Here is a 26,557-nt window from a genome sequence, read left to right as displayed (position 1 = left end):
AAAAGAAAGCAAACCACTACTATAAGTGTTGTATCAAACCTATTCATATTTTGCTTTGTATTATATCTACTGTATTCCAACTTCTCCATGGAAAAAACTTATCAAAGAAAACCATAGAGCCATCAAAATAAGCACACAACACAAAGAAAACAGAATCAGTCAAAACAGAACAGTCTGTAGTAATCTGGTACTTTCGAATACTTTTGTAACTCCAAACATTCTGAAAAATTAGGACGACCAGGGTAATTTGTATATTAATCTTCTTCAAAACGAATCAGGGAAAAAGCTCCTTTCTGTGATTTATGAAAATTACTTTCGTGAGCGCAAGGTTTCTGTCTTTTTCAGCAAGATCAAACAACTATCACCCAAGAAGATCCTAAAGGCTTTACTTGGCACAAACACTAATTAAAACACAAAAACACAATCATACCAGAGGCATAATGGTGTGAACACACAAAAACAGAAAGCAAAAAAGCAAAAATAAATTGTATTCATTGGGTTGCCTCCCAACAAGCGCTATAGTTTTACGCCCTTAGCTAGGCGTAAGGCAAGGATCTAAGTTTTGTCATCTTTGGTTTGAGATCCATAAGATGCCCTCATGATTGATTCATAAGGTGGCTTAATTATTGTTCTAGGAAAGTGTTCCATGCCCTTCCTCAAAGGAAATTGGAACTTAATATTGCCTTCTTTCATATCAATCACGGCACCGATAATGCGTAAAAATGGTCCAAGAATAATTGGACAAGATGGATTGCAATCAATATCAAGAACAATAAAAATCTATGGGCACATAATTCCTATTTGCAAGAATAAGAACATCATTAATTCTTCCCATAGTCTTTTTAATAGTAGAATCCGCCAAGTGCAAATTTAAAGAACATTCTTCAAGATTGGTAAGACCAAGCACATCACATAAAGACTTCGGAATTATAGAAACACTAGCACCCAAGTCACACAAAGCAAAACACTCATAATTTTTAATCTTGAATTTGATAGTAGGTTCCCATTCATCATGCAATTTTCTAGGAATTGATACTTCTAATTCCAATTTTTCTTCCAAAGCTTTCATCATAGCATCAACAATATGTTTAGTAAAAGCTTTGTTTTGTTCATAAGCATGGGGTGAATTTAGCATGGATTGCAACAAAGAAATACAATCAATCAAAGAGCAACTATCATAATTAAAGTCTTTGTAATCCAAAAGAGTGGGTGCATCACTAACTACAATTTTTGACCTCTCCAAACCCACTTTTATCAATTTTCTCAACAAGATTTTCACCCTCCGAAATATTGGGACGCCTTCTACCTAAAGTTGACTCTTCTCCGGTCCCTTTTTCATCAATCTTATCTTTACTACACAAGGAATCAATAGAAGAAACACCAATCGTTTTAAGATCTTCATCACTTTTGCAAGAATAATCACTAGAAAAGGCTTTCTCTAAAAATTCTTTTTTAGCTTTAAGCATAGCAATTCTTTTCTTACTTTCATCCATAGAAACATAAAGAGCTTGAATTGATTCATCAACTTTAGGCACAAAAATTTTCAACTTGAGATTTTCCACATCATGAGCAATTCTATCAACACTTCTAGACAAATCATCAATCTTATTCAACTTTTCTTCTATGGAAGTGTTGAAAACTTTTTGCATGTTGATAAATTCTTTAATACTATTCTCAAGATCAGAGGTGTTCCTATTATTATTATAAGATTGATTTCCATAGGAATTACCATAATTATTAGAGGAATTACTAGGAAAAGGCCTAGGATTAAAATTTCCTCTATAAGCATTGTTGTTGAAATTATTGCGAGAGATAAAATTCACATCAACAGCATCACTATTTTTCTCAATCAAAGTAGACAAAGGCATATCATTAAAATCAATAGGAGCACTTTTACTAGCAACCAATTTCATAATAGCATCAACTTTATCACTCAAAGAAGAAATTTCTTCAACCGAATTAACTTTTTTACTAGTAGGCGCCCTTTCGGTATGCCATTGTGAATAATTTGCCATGATATTATCAAGAAATTTGGTGGCTTCACCCAAAGTAATTTCCATAAAAGTACCACCCACGGTGGAATCTAAAAGATTACGAGAAAAAAAATTCAACCCCGCATAAAAAATTTGTATGATCATCCAAAGATTTAACCCATGAGTTGGGCAATTCCTTAGCATCATTTTCATCCTTTCTCAAGATTGTGCAACATGCTCATGTTCAAGTTGCTTGAAATTCATGATCTGGGTTCTAAGGGAAATGATTTTTGCGGGCGGAAAATACTTAGTGATAAAAGCATCTTTGCACTTATTCCAAGAATCAATACTATTGCGAGGCAAAGAAGAGAACCAAATTTTTGCAGAATCACGCAAGAAAACGAAAATAATTTCATCTTCACCACATCATTGTCCACATCTTTTTTCTTTTGCATATCGCATAATTCCACGAAGGTATTAAGATGGGACGCGGCATCCTCATTAGGAGTACCGGAAAATTGGTCTTTCATAACAAGATTCAACAAAGCAGTATTAATATCACAAGACTCCGCACTAGTGGCGGGAGGAGCAGTCGGAGTGCCAATAAAATCATTGTTGTTGGTATTTGAGAAATCACACAATTTGGTGTTCTCTTGAGTCATGATGACTTCACAACAAGATTGCACTCAAAAACAGATCCGACAAGAAAACGGCGAACGGAAAAAGAGAGGTGAAATAGCAAATTTTTGTGAAGTGGGGGAGAGGAAAACGAGAGGAAAATGGCAAATAATGTAAATTGTGAGGAGATGAAATTTGTGATTAGGAACCTGGTTGTGTTGAAGATCCTCCCCGGCAACGGCGGTAGGTATTTCCCTCAGATATGAAACCAAGGTTATCGAACCAGTAGGAGAACCAAGCAACACAACGTAAACAGCCCCTACACACAAAGAACAAATACTCGCAACCCGACGTGTTAAAGGGGTTGTCAATCCCTTTCGGGGTACGGCGCCTCAAGATAGGCAAAACGGACATGACGAAATTGTAGTAGATTGATAGATCGAACGCCAAACAAAATAAATAAGAATAAATTGCAGCAAGGTATTTTTGTATTTTTTTGGTTTAATAGATATGAAAATAAACGCAAAGGAAAAAAGTAGATCGCAAGGCAAATATATGAGAAAGAAGACCCGGGGGCCGTAGGTTTCACTAGGGGCTTCTCTCGAGAAAAATAACAAACGGTGGGTAAACAAATTACTGTTGGGCAATTGATAGAACTTCAAATAATTATGACGATATCCAGGCAATGATCATTACATAGGCATCACGTCCAAGATTAGTAGACCGACTCCTGCCTGCATCTACTACTATTACTCCACACATCGACCGATATCCAGCATGCATCTAGTGTATTAAGTTCATGAAAAAACAGAGTAATGCAATAAGAACGATGACATGATGTAGACATCCCATCTTTTTATCCTTAGTAGCAATGATACATACGTGTCGGTTCCCTTTCTGTCACTGGGATCAAGCACCGTAAGATCGAACCCACTACCGGGCACCTCTTCCCATTGCAAGATAAATAGACCAAGTTGTCCAAACAAAACCCAAGTATCGGAGAAGAAATACAAGGCTATAAGAGATCATGCATATAAGAGATCAAAGAAACTCCAATAACTTTCATGGATATAAAAAGATATAATTGATCATAAACTCGAAGTTCATCAGATCCCAACAAACACACCGCAAAAAGAGTTACATCATATGGATCTCCAAGAGACCATTGTATTGAGAATTCAGCGAGAGAGAGAAAGCCATCTAGCTACTAACTACGGACCCGAAGGTCTACAAAGAACTACTCACGCATCATCAGAGAGGCACCAATGGAAGTGGTGAACCCCTCCGTGATGTTGTCTAGATTGGATCTGGTGGTTCTGGACTCTGCGGTGGCTGGATGAATATTTCGTCGACTCCCCTAGGGTTTCTGGAATATTGGGGTATTTATAGAGCAAAGAGGCAGTGCTGGGGCACCCGAGGTGGGCACAACCCACCAGGGCGCGCCCTGGTGGGTTGTGCTCCCCTCGGAGCACCCCCCAGGCGCAGCCAGGGCCCATTACGTGTCTTCTGGTCCATAAAAAATCTCCGTAAAGTTTCGTGGCATTTGGACTCCGTTTGATATTGATTTCCTGCGATGTAAAAAACATGAAAAAAAACAGCAACTGGTACTTGGCACTATGTCAATAGGTTAGTACCAAAAAATGATATAAAATGACCATAAAATGATTATAAAACATCCAAGATTGACAATAAAACAGCATGGACAATCAAAAATTATAGATACGTTGGAGACGTATCAATGTCGTGGTTGTTGTTAGTGCGTTGATGAGACTACCGAAGACAAAGGCGATGAGGAGAAGGAGAAGTGGATCTGATAGGAACCAATTCCCGTCCTTGTCGCCGACCTACAGGGCGGTGAAGAAGCTTGTGATGGCTCGGCTCCCGCTCGGGGGCAGTTGACAAGGAGAAGGCGAGGTGAACACCGAGAGCTCTCACGTGGGTCCCTGTTGGCCTCTTGCTCCTCCGGTGGATGCAACCTGATGGGGCGCTATGGCCGGTTATGGGCTGGAGCTCGGGTTGGTGATGGAGGGTAGCAATAGTGATTCCATGAGCGGGGGAGGCTAGATGGGACGAAAGAAGGTGCGGGGAGATCAGGGGGCACATGGGGTCGTTACGGAGGACGGGAAGCTCTGAGGTGCCGTCAGGGAGTAGGTGGGCGGCGGCTGAGTTTTTAGCCCCCCCCCCCCCCCAAAAATGATGCGCTCCTCGGGTAGGTTTGTTGGTTTGTGAGGGGTGCCTATCCTGCTAAAATTTGAGTAGGAAGTAGCTCTCTTGAGGAGTTAGGGCATCTCTAGCATATCCCTTAACAACTATATTTGAGGAGAAAAGGTGTGCTTTAGGGATTTAAGCACTAGCTTGCTCTCATAAAGTGTATAACCCCAAAAAACATAGCTTGTGTACCTCTAAACTATCCTTCACTTGCTGGACCGAAAGTGTTGTTCTGATCCCGAGTTCATGTGAGCTCAGGTTAACAGTAAAATTGAAAAAGATTAAGAAAAACATTGACAAACGTTTTGATTGGTTGCAAAGTTTCATCCTGGATGACATTCATGGAGAACGTGGTAAAAAAGCACCAAGATGATTTTGAAAATAACATTTTGATTGGTTGCAAGGACTTCGGCCGCCGGTGGCTCGGGACTTTCAACATGACAAAGGAGACGGCGCGTGACTACGACATCGTCTTTGTACGCCTCTTTGGGACGCGGGCGACGCCGCCTCCGTTGAAGCTCGCTCCCTGGAAAATGGGGGTATAGTCCCTCGAGCGGAAGAGTTGGAGGACAAGGTGACGGAAGAGCACCGGGAGGCCGAGTGCATCGACCACGAGTACATCGCTATCGACACGGCGTTATTTGGATCCGTCCAAGATGAGTGCGCGGTCTAAGACAACCGCGCCGAGCTCGCTTGCCATGACGCCGAGAACAACGCGTACTACAGTGAGCTCAACGAGCTGCTAGAGGATTCAGAGGACAATGAGAAGGAGAAGAAGCCATCTGGTCTAGCCACCGTCAAGACAACAAGATCGCGCCCTCCCGTGGGGTGATCGACGTCCCATCCGCTTTCAACTCATCCTTCTACTAGGACAGTGGCTTCGGTTCGGAGTTTGATGAGTATCTTAGGCGTTGTTCGGTATCACTCCACTCCACAACTCCGGGAGCGGAGCAGAGTTGGCGGAGTTGCAGTTTCCCCGTTCCGCGGATTCCGGGAGCAGGTGATTACCGAACAGGGCCTTAACCGCCTACACGGTAAATAGAGCTACGTAGTATTTAGCATGTACTAGTATGTAGATCGATCAAAGGGCTAGTTTGACGTAGATTTGGTCGTATTGTAGTATGTATGAAATGTTTAGTTATGGTTTGTACAATGCTAATGAGTTGCCGTTATCGAATTATCCAAGACCTCGAGATGCCTTACCCTCGATGTTTTGTGGAGTTAATTCTTTCTAGGGAAGGACTATTTAGATAAATAAAAATAATGATTTTTAGAGAGTTGTGAAGATTTGAGGGAGAATTTAAAATGCTTCGTGCCTGTGGCAATGGTATTTGACACTTTGCAGTGCAATTTGTGTCAGCGGCTGCGGTGATGCACATGCGCCCGCGCCAAATAGTGCCCTGGTAGCTTTGTTGTTGGGTATTTAAGAGTGGAAATATACATCGTGGACGTAGATCATATAATATTAAACCTTCGCTAGAGCAACAGCCAACAAAGCTGGAATAGCTCAGTTGGCTAGAGCGTGTGGCTGTTAACCACAAGGTCGGAGGTTCGAGCCCTCCTTCTAGCGATATTTTTTAACAAAAAATAATAACATCTTGTTTTTTATTATCCTTCATCTTTATATTTCTTCCAAATTCCAACAGCCTTGTGTCTGGATTACCTTCAGTATTTTTATCATCTGATTTTTTATTATCCTTCATATTTATATTTCTTCCAAATTCCAACAGCCTTGTGTCTGGATTACCTTCAGTATTTTTATCATCTGATTTTTTATTATCCTTCATATTTATATTTCTTCCAAATTCCAACAGCCTTGTCTCTGGATTACCTTCAGTATTTTTATCATCTGATTTTTTATTATCCTTCATATTTATATTTCTTCCAAATTCCAACAGCCTTGTCTCTGGATTACCTTCAGTATTTTTATCATCATTTCCCTTGTATATCCTACTAAAAAATCCTACAATTTAGTGTTGGGCTGCGCACATAAAAGATTGCTGAATATGAACGAGAACTTAGGTTCATCTTCCTTTCCTCACCATGTGCACGTGCATATACATTCTCCTTAACAAAACAGATCGACCTACTTGCAAAAAAACTCCACCGCAAATTCTTTGTTGCTCCATCTCATACAAACAGATGCACAAATGAACAAGAAGCAGAATCTCCACATATAAAAGAAGCAACAGCAAGCTGATACACAAAAAGAAATCCAGTGTTTGTTTATCTTGAAACAAACACCGGGAAAAGAGTACAAGATTCCTTCCTTCAGAGACACAACACAACAGTACAACACCAGCACGCAGGACAGCCAGTAGGCTTCTACTTCCCAGCAAGCAAGCAAGCAATCCAACCTCGCAGAGCTTCTTCCTCGATCAATCACAGCCAGGGATCTCACTCACACGCACATGCACACACGGTACAGCTCGTCCATGTGCCGCAACAGCCACGGAGCCGCCCACTAAGAACACACAATTAAAAACTTCTTGATGAGCTCCTGAAAAGAACAGCAGAGCAACATGAGGGACAGACAAACAGATCACTGCCCATTAACAGGAGCAGTTGGGGGCACAGTGCAATGTGTCCAGTTAATTATTAACTGGTGCAGATGTACTACTAATCAAGCAAAGCTCAGTGTAAAAAGTGTGTACGGCATTATTACCACAGAGGACAGCGAGGGGGAGAGGCTCTTCTTCCTCACATCGGCCGGGAACCCTTGCCCGCCGCCCAGCTTGCGGCTCAGCATCATGAGCTCCTCCAGCGTGAACGCGCTCCTCAGAGGGCTCCGCGGCTTGGTCAGCTCATGGTCGTCATCGTTGGCCACCTCCCAGCTCCGCTCCGACGGCGCCCGGGGGAACTGGGACTCCCGGGAAGAGGTGTTCCCGCTGGAGTTGCTGTAGTCCTCTGACTCTGAAAACGAGTACCAGGCGCCATGGCGGCTCGACCCGTCCGCATAATCCGCGGCGCCGGTGGACGCCTTGCTGTCGTCTGGAAACCCGAACGCTTCCAGGTCGAACCCCAGCGTGTACTCTTCATCATCCTCGGCCACAAAAGGGTTCAGTGAGTAAGGAGATACCGAAAAGCCGGCATGACGATCGGACGGTGCATGAAAGCGTGACATGTCTTGTAGGGGCTTCCCAGGCTTCTCTTCCCACTGGAATGGCACACTGACAACAAGCTTGACCGGGGATGGACATGAGAAGACCGTGGGCGCCGGCTTGGAGATCGCCCAGTCCCTCTTCGGCGCACCGGGCTTCACCTCCCACAGAAATGGCACCGAAATCTGCTGCTTGGCGCGCTCCCTCGGGTTGAATTCAGGCAGCTCGAACTCCTCGGCCATTTGGAATGTGTGGGTTGGGAATGAAATCTGGACTGCTGAAAATCTTGTATTTGGTGCTGGTATATGTAGGAGAGGGTATTGTGGGTTAGATGAGCTGCCCCTGCTTCAAAAATGTTAGTTCAACTGTTCCCTTTGCTGAACCTGCAGCTACAAGCTTGATAGTTGATACACCATTGGACAGTAACAACTCCTCTTTGGCTCCCAATAAAGGAGTGTTTAGGTCTGACCATGAAGATAAAAGGTTTCCATTTCCCAATCAGAGCGGTCGCTCTTGCATTGGCACTTTGCATGCATGCATAGATAAAAGGAGGATATCTACTTGGTACAAAATTAGTAAGAGGAGATCCTGGGGAATCAGTAATTCAACCAAAATAGCCATTTATTCAGCAAGCAATTCTAAAAAAACTATAAATAATGAGCAGACAAATCTAAACACATTTACAAAAGGACTGGGGCCACAATAATAATAAAGAATTAAAGAAGAAATGTGATCTTCATCTGTTAAAAAAATCAGAAAACCCTTTTCCTGTTTTAACATCCTATTCTGCTACTATGTTCCAGGTAGCAGAACATCAAGAATTAGTCCTAACAGATTCCAAGAACTGCACCACCTCCGCCATGCTTGGTCGGCTTGATGGTGTGTTGGAAGTGCATACCAGGCCTAGTTTGAGCACTTGGACCAACTCGGCTTCAATGAATCCCCTCAGGCTCCGATCGAAGCAGTCCGATTTAGTACCATCCTCCAGTATCTCCCTGACATAGTCGCGCAAAATCACATGTATAGCAGCCCCAGGGCTCTCCACTGGCTTCCGCCCTGTCACGATCTCAAGCAACACCACCCCAAAGCTAAATACATCGCTCTTATCGCTGTATCTCAAGCTCGGGGATGCTAGCTCCGGGGCAATGTACCCGATGGCAGCATAAGATCTGCTCACTTCAAAGCTACCTAGAATAGGTAACAGCTTTCTAAATCCATAGTCAGACAGCTTGGCTTCATATTCTTCATCTATCATTATGTTTGAAGACTTGATGTTGAGATGCAAGACTTGTGGTCGGCAGTCATGGTGAAGATATGCGAGTGCACGCGCCGTTCCAAGCGCAATCTTGAACCTCCGATCCCAGGAGAGCTCACCTCCGCTACTACTTCGGGAAAACGCACGACGACGGTTCCCATGGAGGTGGTCATACAAGCTCCCTTTGGTCACAAACTCCGACAGGATCAACTGCATCGAGGACGACCAGTAGTAACCCTGGAATGTGACCAGATTGGGGTGATTGAGGTTACCAAGCTGCCCCATCTCATGCTCAAACTCATCCTGGGTTGTCAAACTTCCGAGTGTCTCCAGTTTCTTCACGGCAATGGACAACCCATTCTCAAAGGTGGCCTTGTACACCGTGCCAACTGACCCTCCACCAACAAGGCAGTCTTTATCAACCAATGCCTTAGTTCCTTCCTCCCAATCTTCATACCTTGAAGGCAAGCTCTTGGTGAAGAGCACCAACTTTCCAATGATGGCATTTTGGCCTGGAGATCCGACGGATATGCTCTCGGAGACGAGCACCTCTTCGTCCTCCTTCCCTTCCTGCTCCTCCTTACTCCTCCTTGTATAGGCCCTAATGTTCATAGCACAAACAATGCAGACCCCAATAAGTATAAGCGCTGCAGCGACAATGACGATTATGATAGCGACAGACAATCGTCTTGCTCGCTGTCCACCACACAGATTGTTCAATGGCGGTCCACATAGTAATGGGTTTCCCATGAAGGCCCTGCTGCCGAAATTCTGCAAGACCGGAGCAGAAGGTATGATGCCGGAAAGACGGTTGAAGGACACGTTGAAATGTGTCAGCTTAGAGAGGTTCCCAAGTTCTGAGGGGATTGGCCCAGTCAGTCCATTCTCCGAGAGGTCTAGCAGATCAAGGTTGGTGAGCTGAGCAAGCGACACCGGAATGCCCCCGTCGAGCTGGTTCTTGTGAAGATCAAGCATCCTGAGGTAAGTCAGGTTGTTGAGCGTGTCCGGGATCACTCCCTGCAATTTGTTGCCAGACAAATTCCTGTAATAATTTGATTTAGTTAGTCACACATCAAAACATTGGATGAATTGGGTGAAACTGAGTACTGAACAAACACTCACAGCTCGAGCAGGAACTGGCATTTGCTGAGGGACACCGGAATGTCTCCGGTGAGCATAAGGCCGGCAAGGTCGAGTGTGACAAGCATCTCAATTCCTCCAAGCTCGGCAGGAATTGAACCGGTAATGCCTGTGTTGCCGGCGAGCCTGAGCACGGAAAGCGACCGCAGTGTCCCGATAACTGGCGGTATGTCTCCGGCAAGAGCATTCGCCCCCAAATCCAACACCCTCAGGTTGCGGCAATTCACCACGCTCTCCGGAACCGGGCCGGCGAGCCGGTTGCCAGAGGCGTCGAAGTATAAAAACTTGCTGCCGCAGGTGGCAATGTTGGGGATTTCGCCGTCGAAGGCGTTGGAGGAGACGTTGAAGTAGGTGATGTTGGCGAGGCCGAGGAGGCCGAAGGGCGCGGCGCCGGAGAAGCGGTTGCTCCCGACGTCGAACAGGTCGATGCTGCGGCAGGCGTCGAGCTTGCCGTCGATGCCGCCGGAGAGGTCGTTGCTCCGGACGGAGATGTAGTTCATCTCCGGCGGCGCGCAGAGCTGGTCGGGGAGCTCGCCGGAGAGGCGGTTGTAGGAGAGGTCGAAGCCGGCGAGTCGCGAGCAGTTGGCGATGCCGGGCGGGACGGCGCCCCGGAGCGAGTTGTGCGCGAGCGAGACGTAGCGGAGGCGGGGGCAGGGGTCGAAGAGCCCCGGCGGGATCTCGCCGGAGAAGGCGTTGTAGGAGAGGTCGAGCAGGCGGAGCCAGGGGAAGGCGCCGAGGAAGGCCGGGATCTCGCCCGACAGCGCGTTGCGGCTGAGGTTGAGCTTGTGCAGCGTGGGCGCCAGGGACGCGTAGCCCGGCGGGATCCCGCCGGAGAGCGCGTTCCCGAAGAGCGAGACGGACTCGAGCGCGGGCAGGCGCGCCAGCGACGGGGCGAGGGTGCCCGCCAGTCCCGTGCCGTGGAGGCGCAGGCGCTGCACGGCGCCCGTGGCCGGGTCGCAGGACACCCCCGCGAAGTCCGCGCACGGGTCGCCCGAGGGCTTCCAGGACGCGAGCGCGCCGTCCGGGTCCGCGGTGATGGCCGCCTTGAAGTCCAGCAGGATCCGCCGCTCCGCCGCAGTCGCCGCCTCCACCAGCGCCTGCGGCGCGGCCCAATGCAGCAGCACTGCCAGAGCCAGCAGCGCCAGCGGGGCGAGGGATCGGCTGGCGGGGGTCATCGCGGCGGCGGCACGGCGCGCATTAGCTCCTCCTCCGGGGTGCGGGCGAGGATCGGCTCCGGTGGAGAGTGGCAGTGATGAGGTCTAAGTATAGTCCAAAGAAAGAAAGGGAGGGGGTTAACCGGTGAGTGAGGCGAGTAGGTGGCGGTGGGTGGCGCGCGTTAATGTGCGGGTGCCACGGCGAACCAACTGCCACTTCGCTGGTACTTGCGCGCCGGCCGGGCGATGGCCTGACGATTGACGTCGGTCCGGTCCGGTTGGTCCGGTGCGCCGGGACGGGGGGTTTACCTGGGAAAAATGCTGAAATCTAGGCGGAAAAACTGCTTTCTTTCCGGGGGTGAGGGAGGGGTCAAACCTCCAAGCCTAGGGTCAGGGGAGACGGGAGATGATGATGGTGGAGATCGGGTTTAGTAAAAGGGCGACGTGGTGCGCGTGTGGCCCAGATCGAGGCGCGGCTGCAAAGGCAAAGCGCAGCGGCAGGTCTGGGTGGATCGCTGGCTGCGTATGGGCGGCAGAGCAGATGGGTGGTGGGTGTGCGGGAATCTCCTCCTCCTCCGGCTCGCTGGCGATCGGCGGCACGCGGGCTCGGTCGCTATCCGGACCGCTGTTCCCCACTCTTTTTTGCTCCTTCCTTCGTTGGAGCGCACCACGGCACGGCGGCCGCGACGTTGCTCCGTCGTCAAGCCTCTGTACTGTACTAGTATGTTTCGCAGGACAGCCGGAGTGAGTGCGGTACATTACATTACATTACAAATACACCACGCCACGACAGGCGTGTACGTGCTGGGTACATGCCTCGGTATGATGATGATTAGGTGGTCTGGTGGTGGTTGCGTCGCGTCCGTCGTGCAGTACCGCGCACGTACCGGCATGTACGCCGATCCAGCAATTATCAAGCGTGTGTAATGTATAAGTGCCCACGCCGATCGGTAACCCTGGTTGGTCCAGTGGCTGTTTACTATGCACGGCGCGGGGCGGACCAGAGCAGCGGCCGGATAGTTTAACCGGCAGGCAAGGAGGCAGCCGGAGTGCCGCGGGCAGGAGGAGGGCGCGCTTTTCGTTGGAAGCCGCGTGCCTTTCTGTCGGCAATGATTCCGTTACAAACCCCAGAGCCCAGAGCGGTAATCATCCTCACAAATCATGGGCGCCACTGACTGTCACACTTCCAGCTCAACTCGGCTCAGGGTTTGATTAAAAAGAAGAGACATTATGGTATGCTAACGTCTCTGTCGAGCTCCCTTTCTCTGTCTCCGCCCAGCTTGATGCGCCTCTTGACAATTGGCATGCATGCCATGCCATGCGATCAAACGGCCTGAATCGACCACCATATCTGCTCCAGAAAACTGCTACTACTAGGAGTACATATATCACTATTAAGTCCCTTTCGTGTTTCCTTTTCTAATGTCAGCTTCAGGAAAAGGGAACGAGTGGCCCGGCGTATTTTCACGATCCTGCCCTCATTCTCTCCATCTCCCGCTCCCAACCACCACAGCCATAGCCCAGGCCTTGTTGGAACTTTGCCGATGCCGCCCAACCCTTGTTGAGCGTTGACGGCGACGCCCAGGTACCCTCCGCCTCTACGGACGCCGTGAACACCGCCCCCGAATACAAATGTCATAGTGCAAACTTTTTGAGTATGGCAAACATGCGCATCATACTTCATAGGGAGAATCGCCTTCCTCTTTCTGTTTATGTCATCTTTGATTTCTGAACTTATCTCTACGAAGACGTGGAAGGAGAGCAGGGGGATTTGCGGTGATTTTTCGAGAGAATTAGCTTGGCAAATTTCAAACCATAAGATGGGGCTTCTAAGCTTATCTCTCGTGTTGCAGGGCGGAGCATGGACAAATGATGCTATCACCGGCACCCCACGCTGCTACGACCCGCGTCCGTCAAAGAGTTTTTTGTGCATACAAGTTAGATCTGTCGAAAGCATATGATAGAGTTGAGTGGGAATTCTTGAAATAAATGATGCAAAGTTGGGTTTCTCTCATCGTTGGGTGGACTGGATAATGGCGTGCGCCACATCGATGAGGTATTCAGTTAAATTAAATGGAACCCTCTTCGATTCGTTTGCACCCGTCGCAAGGGCTACGGCAAGGTGACCCATTATCACCATTCTTATTCTTATTTGTTGCTGTCGGTCTATCTTCCATCTTGAAACATGAGGTTAATGTTGGAAATATCACTCCCATCAAAATTTGTCGTAGAGCACCTGGGATCTCACATTTGCTATTTGCAGATGATACATTGTTATTTTTTGAAGCTATCCATGATCAAGCACTAAAGGTAAAGGGGGTGTTAGACTTATATGGAAGTGCCACGGGACAAAGTCTGAATTTTAATAAATGTTCAATTATGTTTGGCCAAGAATGCCTGGTGGCCAACCAGGAGGATGTTAGGGTTGTGTTAAATGTCACTATGCCAGCGTTTGAAGAGAAATACTTGGGCTCCCTACTCCAGGAGGGTGTATAACTAAGGGGTGTTTCCAAAATTTGCAAGCAAGTCTCACAAAGAGGTTAATCCAATGAATGGGGAGTTGAGTGGCTTGCACAACCTGGCAGAGAGGTTTTAATTAAGTCAGTGGCCCAAGTTGTCCCAACTTACATTATGGGTATTTATAAGCTTATGGTTTCTATTTGTGATGACCTAACGAGAATGGTTAGGAACTTTTATTGGGGGTCTAAAAGAGGGCGCGGGAAAGTACATTGGAAGGCATGGGATTATTTGCTTCAACCCAAATGCAAAGGTGGACTTGGTTTTCATGATTACAGGCTCTTCAACCAAGCACTCCTAGCGCACCAAGCATGGAGACTTATTGATAGTCCGAATAGCCTTTGCGCCCGGTTGCTTAAATCCAGGTATTACCCCGAAGGCAAACTTGAAGATGCAGTTTTTTTGGGCAATGACTCATCTTCGTGTCAAGCAATCACTTATGGTCTTCGGTTGCTCAAGAAAGGCCTCGTGTGGAGGGTTGGTAATGGATCAAGTACTCCCTCGTCCTTGAAAGAGTGTACTTCATAAAGGAAATATGCCCTAGAGGCAATAATAAAGTTGTTATTTTATATTTCCTTATATCATGATAAATGTTTATTATTCATGCTAGAATTGTATTAACCAGGAAACTTGATACATGTGTGAATACATAGACAAAACAAAGTGTCCCTAGTATGCCTCTACTTGACTAGCTCGTTAATCAAAGATGGTTCAGTTTCCTAACCATAGACATGTGTTGTCATTTGATGAACGGGATCACATCATTAGAAGAATGATGTGATGGACAAGACCCATCCGTTGGCTGAGCACTATGATCGTTTAGTTTATTGCTATTGCTTTCTTCATGACTTATACATGTTCCTATGACTATGAGTTTATGCAACTCCCGAATACCAGAGGAACACTTACTGTGCTATCAAACGTCACAACATAACTGGGTGATTATAAAGATGCTCTACGGGTGTCTCCGATGGTGTTTGTTGAGTTGGCATAGATCAAGATTAGGATTTGTCACTCTGATTGTCGGAGAGGTATCTCTGGGCCCTCTCGGTAATGCATATCACTATAAGCCTTGCAAGCAATGTGACTAATGAGTTAGTTGCGGGATGATGCATTACGGAACGAGTAAAGAGACTTGCTGGTAACGAGATTGAACTAGGTATTGAGATACCGACGATCGAATCTCGGGCAAGTAACATACCGATGACAAAGGGAACAACGTATGTTGTTATGCGGTTTGACCGACAAAGATCTTCGTAGAATATGTGGGAGCCAATATGAGCATCCAGGTTCCGCTATTGGTTATTGACCAGAGACATGTCTCGGTCATGTCTACATAGTTCTCGAACCCGTAGGGTCCGCACGCTTAACGTTCGGTGATGGTCGGTATTATGAGTTTATGTGTTTTGATGTACCGAAGGTAGTTCGGAGACCCGGATGTGATCACGGACATGACGGTGAGTCTCTAAATGGTCGAGACATAAAGATTGATATATTGGATGACTATGTTCGGACACCGGATGAGTTCCGGGGGTCACCGGATAATTATCGGAGTGCCGGGGGTTATCGGAACCCCCGGGGGAACTAATGGGCCAACATGGGCCTTGTGAGAGAGAGAGGAGGGGGCCTTAGGGCTGGCCGCCCCCCCCTTGAGGAGTCCGAATTGGACAAGGAGGGAGGCGGCACCCCCTCTTTCCCTCCCTCTCTCCCTCTCCTTCCTTCCCCTTCCCCCTCCTAGTTGGACTAGGAAAGAGGAGTCCTGCTCCTACTAGGAGGACTCCTCCCCTCCCTTGGCGCGCCCCCTAGGACCGGCCGGCCTCCTCCTCCCCTCCTTTATATACGGGGGAGGGGGGCACCCCATAGACACACAAGTTGATCATTGATCTCTTAGCCGTGTGCGGTGCCCCCCTCCACCATAATCCACCTCGGTCATATCGTTACAGTGCTTAGGCGAAGCCCTGCGCCGGTAGCACCGTCATCACGTCGTCGTGTTGACGAAGCCCTCCCTCGACACTCAGCTGGATCGAGAGTTCGTGGGACGTCACCAAGCCGAACGTGTGCAGATCGCGGAGGTGCCGTACTTTCGGTACTAGGATCGGTCGGATCGTGAAGACGTATGACTACATCAACCGCGGTGTCATAACGCTTCCGCTTACGGTCTACGAGGGTACGTGGACTACACTCTCCCCTCTCGTTGCTATGCATCACCATGATCTTGTGTGTGCGTAGGAAACTTTTTGAAATTACTGCGTTCCCCAACAGTGGCATCCGAGCCAGGTCTATGCGTAGATGTTATATGCACGAGTAGAACACAAGTGAGTTGTGGGCGATAATAGTCATACTGCTTACCAGCATGTCATACTTTGATTCGGCGGTATTGTTGGATGAAGCGGCCCGGACAGACATTACGCGTACGCTTACGCGAGACTGGTTCTACCAACGTGCTTCGCACACAGGTGGCTGGCGGGTGTCAGTTTCTCCAACTTTAGTTGAATCGAGTGTGGCTACGCCCGGTCCTTGTTGAAGGTTAAAACAGCACATACTTGACGAAAAATTGTTGTGGTTTTGATGCGTAGGTAAGAACGGTTCTTGCTCAGCCCGTAGCAGCCACGTAAAACTTGCAACAACAAAGTAGAAGACGTCTAACTTGTTTTTGCAGGGCATGTTGTGATGTGATGTGATATGGTCAAGACATGATGCTAAATTTTATTGTATAAGATGATCATGTTTTGTAACGGAGTTATCGGCAACTGGCAGGAGCCATATGGTTGTCGCTTTATTGTATGAAATGCAATCGCCATGTAATTGCTTTACTTTATCACTAAGCGGTAGCGATAGTCGTAGAAGCAATACTTGGCGAGACGACAACGATGCTTCGATGGAGATCAAGGTGTCAAGCCGGTGACGATGGTGATCATGACGGTGATTTGGAGATGGAGATCAAAGGCACAAGATGATGATGGCCATATCATATCACTTATATTGATTGCATGTGATGTTTATCCTTTATGCATCTTATTTTGCTTAGTACGACGGTAGCATTATAAGATGATCTCTCACTAAATTTCAAGGTACAAGTGTTCTCCCTAAGTATGCACCGTTGCGAAAGTTCGTCGTGCCGAGACACCACATGATGATCGAGTGTGATAAGTTCTACATTCACATACAACGGGTGCAAGCCAGTATTGCATGCGCAGAATACTCGGGTTAAACTTGACGAGCCTATCATATGCAGATATGGCCTCCGAACACTGGAGACCGAAAGGTCGAGCGTGAATCATATAGTAGATATGATCAACATAGTGATGTTCACCATTGAAAACTACTCCATCTCACGTGATGATCGGACATGGTTTAGTTGATTTGGATCACGTGATCATTTAGATGACTAGAGGGATGTCTATCTAAGTGGGAGTTCTTAAGTAATATGATTAATTGAACTTTAATTTATCATGAACTTAGTCCTGATAGTATTTGCATAACTATGTTGTAGATTAATAGCTCGCGATGTAGCTCCCCGTTTGTTTTTGATATGTTCCTAGAGAAAAACTATGTTGAAAGATGATAGTAGCAATGATGCGGACTAGGTCCATGATCTGAGGATTATCCTCATTGCTGCACAGAAGAATTATGTACTTGATGCACCGCTAGGTGACAGACCTATTGCAGGAGCAAATGCAGACATTATGAATGTTTGACAAGCTCGGTATGATGACTATTTGATAGTTTAGTGCACCATGCTTTACGGCTTAGAACCGGTACTTCAAAAATGTTTTGAACGCCACAGAGCATATAAGATGTTCCAAGAGCTGAAATTGGTATTTCAGACTCATGCCCGAGTCGAGAGGTATGAGACCTCTGACAAGTACTTTGCCTACAAGATGGAGGAGAATAGCTCAACCAGTGAGCATGTGCTCAGATTGTCTGAGTACTACAATCGCTTGAATCAAGTGGGAGTTAATCTTTCAGATAAAATAGTGATTGACAGAGTTCTCTATTCACTTTCACCAAGTTACTGGAACTTCGTGATGAACTATAATATGCAAGGGATGACGAAAACGGTTCCCGAGCTCTTCGTGATGCTGAAATCGGCGAAGGTAGAAATCAAGAAAAGCATCAAGTGTTGATGGTTGACAAGACCACTAGTTTCAAGTAAAAGGGCAAGGGAAAGAAAGGGAACTTCAAGACGAATGGCAAGCAAGTTGCCACTCCCATGAAGAAGCCTAAATCTAGACCCAAGCCTGAAACTGAGTGCTTCTAACTACAAAGCAAATGATCACTGCAAGTGGAACTGCCCTAGATACTTGGCGGATAAGAAGGATGGCAAAGTGAACAAAGGTATATTTGATATACATGTTATTGATGTGTACTTTACTAGTGTTTATAGCAACCCCTTAGTATTTGATACTGGTTCAATTGCTAAGAGTAGTAACGCGAAACGGGAGTTGCAAAATAAACAGAGACTAGTTAAGGGCGAGGTGATGATGTGAGTTGGAAGTGATTCCAAGGTTGATAAGATCACCATCGCACACTCCCTTTACATTCGAGATTAGTGTTGAACCTAAAATAAATGTTATTTGGTGTTTGCGTTGAGCATAAATATGATTGGATCATGTTTATTGCAATACGATTATTCATTTAAGTCAAAGAATAATTGTTGTTCTATTTACATGAATAAAACCTTCTATGGTCATACACTCAATATAAATGGTTTATTGAATCTCGATCGTAGTGATACACATATTCATAATATTGAAGCCAAAAGATGCAAAGTTAATAATGATAGTGCAACTTATTTGTGGCACTGCCGTTTAGGTCATATTGGTGTAAAGCGCATGAAGAAACTCCATGCTGATGGGCTTTTGGAATCACTTGATTATGAATCACTTGATGCTTGCGAACCATGCCTCATGGGCAGGATAACTAAGACTCCGTTCTCCGGAACAATGGAGTGAGCAACTAACTTATTGGAAATAATACATACTGATGTATGCAGTCTGATGAGTGTTGAGGCTCGCGGCGGGTATCGTTATTTTTTGACCTTCACAGATGATTTGAGCACATATGGGTATATCTACTTGATGAAACAGAAGTCTGAAACATTTGAAAGTTCAAAGAATTTCAGAGTGAAGTGGAAAATCATCGTAACAAGAAAATAAAGTTTTGTACGATCTGATCGCGAAGACGAATATTTGAGTTACGAGTTTGGTCTTCATTTGAAACAATGTGGAATAGTTTCGCAACTCACGCCACCTGGAACACCACAGCGTAATGGTGTGTCCGAACGTCATAACCATACTTTATTAGATATGGTGCAATTTATGATGTCTCTTACCGATTTACCGCTATCGTTTTGGGGTTATGCATTAGAGACAGCTGCATTCACGTTAAATAGGGAACCATCTAAATCCTTTGAGACGACACCATATGAACTGTGGTTTGGCAAGAAACCTAATCTGTCGTTTCTTAAAGTTTGGGGCGGCGATGCTTATGTGAAAAAGTTTCAACCTGATAAGCTCGAATCCAAATCGGAGAAGTGCATCTTCATAGGATACCCAAACAAAATTGTTGGGTACACCTTCTATCACAGATCCGAAGGCAAAATATTCGTTGCTAAGAATGGATCCTTTCTGGAGAAGGAGTTTCTCTCAAAAGAAGTGAGTGGGAGGAAAGTAGAACTTGATGAGGTAATTGTACCTGCTCCCGAATTGGAAATTAGTTCATCACAGAAATCAGTTCCAGTGATTCCTACACCAATTAGTGAGGAAACTAATTATGATGATCATGAAACTTCAGATCAAGTTACTACCGAACCTTGTAGGTCAACCGGAGCACGTTCCGCACCAGAGTGGTACGGTAATCCTGTTCTGGAAGTCATGTTACTAGACCATAACGAACCTACGAACTATGAGGAAGCGATGATGAGCCCAGATTCCGCGAAATGGCTTGAGGCCACGAAATCTGAGATGGGATCCATGTATGAGAACAAAGTGTGGACTTTGATTGACTTGCCCGATGATCGGCGAGCCATTGAGATTAAATGGATCTTCAAGAGGAAGAAGAACGCTGATAGTAGTGTTACTATCTACAAAGCTAGAATTGTCGCAAAAGGTTTTCGACAAGTTCAAGGTGTTGACTACGATGAGAGTTTCTCACTCGTATCTATACTTAAAGTCTATCCGAATCATGTTAACAATTGCCGCATTTTGTGAAATTTGGCAAATGGATGTCAAAACTGCATTCCTTAATGGATTTCTTAAAGAAGAGTTGTATATGATGCAACCAGAAAGTTTTGTCAATCCGAAAGATGCTAACAAAGTGTGTAAGCACCAGTGATCCATTTGTGGACTGGTGCAAGCATCTCGGAGTTGGAATGTACGCTTTGATAGTGTGATCAAAGCATATAGTTTTATACAGACTTGCGGTGAAGCCTGTATTTACAAGAAAGTGAGTGGGAGCACTACAACCTTTCTGATAAGTATATGTGAATGACATATTGTTGATCGGAAATGATGTATAATTTTCTGGAAAGCATAAAGGAGTGTTTGAAAGGAGTTTTTTAAAGAAAGAGCTCGGTAAAGCTGCTTACATATTGAGCATCAAGATCTATAGAGATAGATCAAGACGCTTGATAAGTTTTTTCAATGAGTACATACCTTTGATAAGTTTTTGAAGTAAGTTCAAAATGGAACAGTTAAAGAAGGAGTTCTTGCCTGTGTTGCAAGGTGTGAAGTTGAGTAAGACTCAAAGCCCGACCACGGCAGAAGATAGAGAGAGAATGAAAGTCATTCCCTATGCCTCAGCCATAGGTTCTATAAAGTATGCCATGCTCTGTACCAGACCGATTGTATACCCTGCCCTGAGTATGGCAAGGGAGTACAATAGTGATCTAGGAGTAGATCACTAGACAGCGGTCAAAATTATCCTTAGAGGACTAAGGAAATATTTCTCGCTTATGGAGGTGATAAAGAGTTCGTCGTAAAGAGTTACGTCGATGCAAGCTTTGACACCGATCTGGATGACTCTAAGTCACAATCCGGATACATATTAAAAGTGGGAGCAATTAGCTAGAGTAACTCCGTGCAGAGCATTGTAGACATAGAAATTTGCAAAATACATACAGATCTGAATGTGGCAGACCCGTTGACTAAACTTCTCTCACAAGCAAAACATGATCGCACCTTAGTACTCTTTGGGTGTTAATCACATGGCGATGTGAACTAGATTACTCACTCTAGTAAACCCTTTGGGTGTTGGTCACATAGCGATGTGAACTATGGGTGTTAATCACATGGTGATGTGAACTATTGATGTTAAATCACATGGCGATGTGAACTAGATTATTAACTCTAGTGCAAGTGGGAGACTGAAGGAAATATGCCCTAGAGGCAATAATAAAGTTGTTATTTTATATTTCCTTATATCATGATAAATGTTTATTATTCATGCTAGAATTGTATTAACCAAGAAACTTGATACATGTGTGAATACATAGACAAAACAAAGTGTCAGTAGTATGCCTCTACTTGACTAGCCCGTTAATCAAAGATGGTTAAGTTTCCTAGCCATAGACATGAGTTGTCATTTGATTAACGGGGTCACATCATTAGAGAATGATGTGATTGACATGACCCATCCGTTAGCTTAGCACTATGATCGTTTAGTTTGTTGTTATTGCTTTCTTCATGACTTATACATGTTCCTATGACTATGATATTATGCAACTCCCGAATACCGGAGGAACACTTAGTGTGCTATCAAACGTCACAATATAACTGGGTGATTATAAAGATGCTCTACAGGTGTCTCTGATGGTGTTTGTTGAGTTGGCATAGATCGAGATAAGGATTTGTCACTCCGATTGTCGCATAGGTATCTCTGGGCCCTCTCGGTAATGCATATCACTATAAGCCTTGCAAGCAATGTGACTAATGAGTTAGTTACGGGATGATGCATTACGGAACGAGTAAAGAGACTTGCCGGTAACGAGATTGAACTAGGTATTGAGATACCGATGATCGAATCTCGGGCAAGTAACATACCGATGACAAAGAGAACAACGTATGTTGTTATGCGGTTTGACCGATAAAGATCTTTGTAGAATATGTGGGAGCCAATATGAGCATCCAGGTTCCGCTAGTGGTTATTGACCGGAGATGAGTCTCGGTCATGTCTACATAGTTCTCGAACCCGTAGGGTCCGCACGCTTAACGTTCGATGACGGTCAGTATTATGAGTTTATGTGTTTTGATGTACCGAAGGTTATTCAGAGTCCCGGATGTGATCACGGGCATGATGAGGAGTCTCGAAATGGTTGAGACATAAAGATCGATATATTGGAAGGCTATGTTTGGACACCGGAAAGGTTTCAGATGAGTTCAGGCATTTTCCGGAGTACTCGGGGGTTACCGGAACCCCCCGGGGAGTTAATGGGCCTTAATGGGCCATGGTGGAAGAGAGGAGGAGGCGGCCAAGTGGGAGGCGCGCGCCCCCCAAGCCCAATCCCAATTGGGGGGGGCTTTCCTTCTCTCCCTCTTCCTCTTCCTTCCTCTCCTACTCCAACTAGGGAAGGGGGGAAACCTACTCCTACTAGGAGTAGGAATCCCCCCTTGGGCGCGCCCCATGAGGCCGGCCCTCCCCCTCCTCCACTCCTTTATATACGGGGGAGGGGGGCACCCCATAGACACACAAGTTGATTGTTTAGCCGTGTGCAGTGCCCCCCTCCATAGATTTCCACCTCGGTCATATCGTTGTAGTGCTTAGGCGAAGCCCTGCGTTGGTAACTTCATCATCACCGTCAGCACGACGTCATCACGACGATCAGCACGACGTCATCACGTCGTCGTGCTGACGAAACTCTCCCTCGGCCTCAGTTGGATCAATAGTTCAAGGGACGTCACCGAGCTGAACGTGTGCAGATCGTAGAGGTGTCGTGCATTCGGTACTTGATCGGTTGAATCGCGAAGACGTTCGACTACATCAACCGCGTTACTTAACGCTTCCGCTTTTGGTCTACGAGGGTACATGGACACACTCTCCCGCTCGTTGCTATGCATCACATAGATAGATCTTGCATGATCGTAGGTAAATTTTTTGAAATACAGCGTTCCCCAACAGTGGCATGATACGTCCAATCTGTATCATGCTTTTATATCAATATTTATTGCATTATGGGCTGTTATTACACATTATGTCATAATACTTATGCCTTTTCTCTCTTATTTTACAAGGTTTACATGAAGAGGGAGAATGCCGACAGCTGGGATTCTGGGCTGGAAAAGGAGCAAATATTACAGACCTATTCTGCACAACTCCAGAAGTCCTGAAACTCCATGAAAGTCAGTTTTGGAATATATTAAAAATATTGGGCGAAGAAAGCACCTGAGGGGGGCCACACCCTGTCCACGAGGGTGGAGGGCGCGCCCTACCCCCGTGGGCGCGCCCCCTGCCTCGTGGGCCACCTGGCAGCCCCCTGATGCCCATCTTTTGGTATAAGGTGTCTTTTGCCCTGGAAAAAAATCATGAGGAAGCTTTCAGGACGAAGCGCCGCCGTCTCGAGGCGGAACCTGGGCAGAACCAATCTAGGGCTCCAGCGGAGCTGTTCTGCCGGGGAAACATCCCTCCGGGAGGGGGAAATCATCACCATCGTGTAGCGACCCGACTTCAAACGGTCAAGTCTCCGTGCTTCAGTGTCATCCTTGGATCGGTAATGCTGACACACACAGTACTCGATGTATTTATAACAGAGTGGCAATCACACACTTATTACATCGAATATCTCAGAAGAGAACTTATTACAATAAATATGGCCTAAGGCCATCAAATACGATAACAGCGGAAGGCTTGGAAGATAAAGTGAGTCCATCAACTCCAACGACATAGCTGAGTTGCACGACAACGACCTAGCGAACCTTACTCCTCGTCTGAAAAGTCTGCAACATAATACGTTGCAGCCCGAAAACGGGCCAGCACATGGAATATGCTGGCAATGTAACACAGTAGAGCAATGAACAGAATAAATGCTATCACTACATGCATATATGGCTGGTGGAGGCTCTATGGTTATATGGTTTTTGCGAAAAGCAAATTTTTCCCTACAACAAAGTAATAAATTTTATTTGACTATCATGGTGGTTGAAACATTGAGAATGGTACCCCCATCTCAATCCCAATTAAAGTAATCATTAACAACCCAAAATATTAATTTAGAGTGATGAGATACGATAGGATAATCCAAGTACTAGATACTCAAGATGTCCATAACCGGGGACACGGCTAACCATGATTATATTGTACACTCTGCAGAGGTTTGCCCACTTTTCCCCACAAGACTCGATCTCCTCCATTAGATTTCTCGCACTACATGGTGTTTGAGAAACGGATGACCGAGACACAGTCTTTCAGAAGCATTAACTCTAACCCCGGGTAGACAGTACCAACCTACATCCCTCTACATCTGCTAGCCTACCACTTGAAGAGGTCATGCAACTTACTCAAACTATGCTAGAGCCCATAATAGCTTGTGGCTGCAAACAGAAGTTTCTAGCATGAAAAATCTCACGATCCCTTTGAGCCTGGGTGGCGGACCGTAGAATGATCACGCAGATGCCCCGGGATCTCCTAGGACAACACTGGATTCCCCAGGTGCCCAAACAAGCAATCCACCCAGATGTGTATTAAAGTAGCCACCTTAATTTGAACCATTAATTAACAACTCACATCTGTCATGGATGCACTCAAGCCCAATCCATGTCTACGAGCATAGCATGGCAATATAAGCATAACGTAGAAGTAACTCCCGAGGGTTTGATAATAAAACAGGTAATAGGTTCCACCTCATCAACTACTTCCCAACCCACAAGATAATCACATCCTAATCATGCAGCGTTTGAGGATTGGAACTAATGCATAAAAACTGGGTATGAAAAGAGTATGATCAATGTGTTACTTGTCTTGTTGACGATCCGCAAAACCTAGAGACTCGTAGTAGCACGCTTTGCACTCCGGGAATTCTATCGCCAACAAACAATAGCATACATAAGCAATCAAGCGAAGATGCACGGGTAAAACTCGAATAAGAAGATCTAACCAGAAAGTTCAACTTAAGAACTCTGGTTTGCAAAAAGTATCAAATCAAACGGAGCAACGATACTCAAACTGCGAAAGAAACAAGATCCGTTTACTAATCTGGACTAAAGTCAAATTTTACAGTATCAAAATCTTGTTCAAGTTGGTTAAGCAGAAAGAGGGCTTCGAGACGAAGATCTAGGCGCTTGAATCACCTGATTCCGATAAACGAGCGAAAAGATAAACTAAAACGAAAATCGGATCAGAAATCGCGGTCGAAAATAATCGTGAAAAATCCAAGAAAAAGAAAAACTGACGAACAGGCTAACGAACGTACGTTCGCTGTCTGCGACTAACGGGCGAAAACCGTTCGTTAAAACGAACGTACGGACGAACGTCCGCTAAATAAACTAAACCGAGAAAACCGACGAACCGATCTAAAAAACGAACTAGGGTTTATAAAAAACCGAATGGTTTTAAAAGAAAAACCGGCGGCGGCTACCTCGAGTCCGGCGGGATTCCGGCGAGGCGGCGGCGGGCTCCGGCGGGGCGGCGGCGCGGGCGGCGGGCAACGGCGGCGGCGGCGGCTCGGGCGGCTAGGGTTTGCAAGGAGGCGCGGGGCAGCTGGGCTATCGGGGTCGCGGCTTAAAAAGGCCGGCCCGAGGTGTCCTAGTCGGGTACGGCCCGGAGTCGGTTACACGTTTTTTTTAAACAATCCGACGTGTAGAAAAAGAAAGAAAAGAAATACTAAACGGACTCCAAAAATCCCAAAATAAATTTTCCCTGTCCTCTAAAATTATGCCGGACAAGGTGAACATTTATTTGGGCCTATAATGCAATTTTGAAAACGCGCATTTTTCCTATGCAAATAAAATAGCAATAAAATCCCAAATAAAATGTTTATTTGTTTTTAATATTTTTCCTCCAATATTTCATTATTTTGGGTAAGTCATATTATCCCCTCTCAGATATTTTGAATATGAAATATTTTTAGAGAGAAAAATAATTAAAACAAATGATCCTCGTTTTGATATTCGGTAAAATTCAAATATGAAACTGTGAAATTCCCAACTCTCTCCGAGGGTCCTTGAGTTGCTTAGAATTTTCGAGGATCGCAAAATGAAATGCAATAAAATATGAGATGCTTGAATGACCTATGTATAACATTCCAAATTGAAAATTTGGGATGTTACAAACCTACTCCCTTTAAGATGAATCTCGCCCTCGAGATTCGGGTTTGCTAGAAAATAGGTGTGGGTGATCTTTGCGAAGTTCATCCTCTCTTTCCCAGGTGGCTTCATCCTCGGTATGGTGGCTCCACTGAACTTTGCAAAACTTGATAACCTTGCTGCTTGTAACTCGGCTGGCAAACTCGAGAATCTTGACCGGCTTCTCCTCATAGGTCAGATCACTGTCCAACTGAATTGCTTCCAGGGGCACTGTATCTCTTAGCGGTATATCGGCCATCTCTGCGTGGCACTTCTTCAACTGAGAAACGTGGAGCACATCGTGAACTCCTGACAA

General features: G+C 45.7%; 2 protein-coding genes and 1 non-coding gene across 3 annotated transcripts; 1 reads left to right on the top strand and 2 right to left on the bottom strand.

Annotated features, from left to right (window-relative positions):
• The first annotated feature begins 6,295 nt into the window (after window positions 1–6,295).
• On the top strand, window positions 6,296–6,369 carry TRNAN-GUU (transfer RNA asparagine (anticodon GUU)). Its single transcript has one exon. It is a non-coding gene; the product is annotated as a tRNA-Asn (tRNA).
• Window positions 6,370–6,950: 581 nt separating this feature from the next.
• LOC123098831 (uncharacterized) lies at window positions 6,951–8,256 on the bottom strand. Its single transcript, XM_044520907.1, has 2 exons — window positions 7,465–8,256; window positions 6,951–7,299 (listed from the first exon to the last, which is right to left on the bottom strand). Exons 1-2 carry the CDS (start codon window positions 8,140–8,142, stop codon window positions 7,264–7,266), a joined length of 714 nt encoding a protein of 237 aa, XP_044376842.1. The 5' UTR covers window positions 8,143–8,256; the 3' UTR covers window positions 6,951–7,263.
• A 247-nt stretch (window positions 8,257–8,503) lies between these two features.
• LOC123098830 (probable LRR receptor-like serine/threonine-protein kinase At1g12460) lies at window positions 8,504–11,810 on the bottom strand. Its single transcript, XM_044520906.1, has 2 exons — window positions 10,278–11,810; window positions 8,504–10,197 (listed from the first exon to the last, which is right to left on the bottom strand). Exons 1-2 carry the CDS (start codon window positions 11,468–11,470, stop codon window positions 8,715–8,717), a joined length of 2,676 nt encoding a protein of 891 aa, XP_044376841.1. The 5' UTR covers window positions 11,471–11,810; the 3' UTR covers window positions 8,504–8,714.
• Between the last annotated feature and the right edge of the window lie 14,747 nt (window positions 11,811–26,557).

Source organism: Triticum aestivum, chromosome 4D, assembly GCF_018294505.1.
Source record: "Triticum aestivum cultivar Chinese Spring chromosome 4D, IWGSC CS RefSeq v2.1, whole genome shotgun sequence".
In the NCBI taxonomy this organism is placed as follows: domain Eukaryota; kingdom Viridiplantae; phylum Streptophyta; class Magnoliopsida; order Poales; family Poaceae; genus Triticum; species Triticum aestivum.
This window is presented reverse-complemented; position numbering and strand designations above follow the sequence as displayed.

What these genes read in the sequence shown, in the direction of transcription:
- LOC123098831 (XM_044520907.1), bottom strand. Translation starts at nt 8,142, where the DNA reads ATGGCCGAGGAGTTCGAGCTGCCTGAATTCAACCCGAGGGAGCGCGCC. An exon ending in CCCCCTCGCTGTCCTCTGTG is followed by an intron (nt 7,300 to 7,464) that starts GTAATAATGCCG and finishes TGTTCTTTTCAG; the next exon opens with GAGCTCATCAAGAAGTTTTT.
- LOC123098830 (XM_044520906.1), bottom strand. Translation starts at nt 11,470, where the DNA reads ATGACCCCCGCCAGCCGATCCCTCGCCCCGCTGGCGCTGCTGGCTCTG. An exon ending in TGCCAGTTCCTGCTCGAGCT is followed by an intron (nt 10,198 to 10,277) that starts GTGAGTGTTTGT and finishes AAATTATTACAG; the next exon opens with GAATTTGTCTGGCAACAAAT.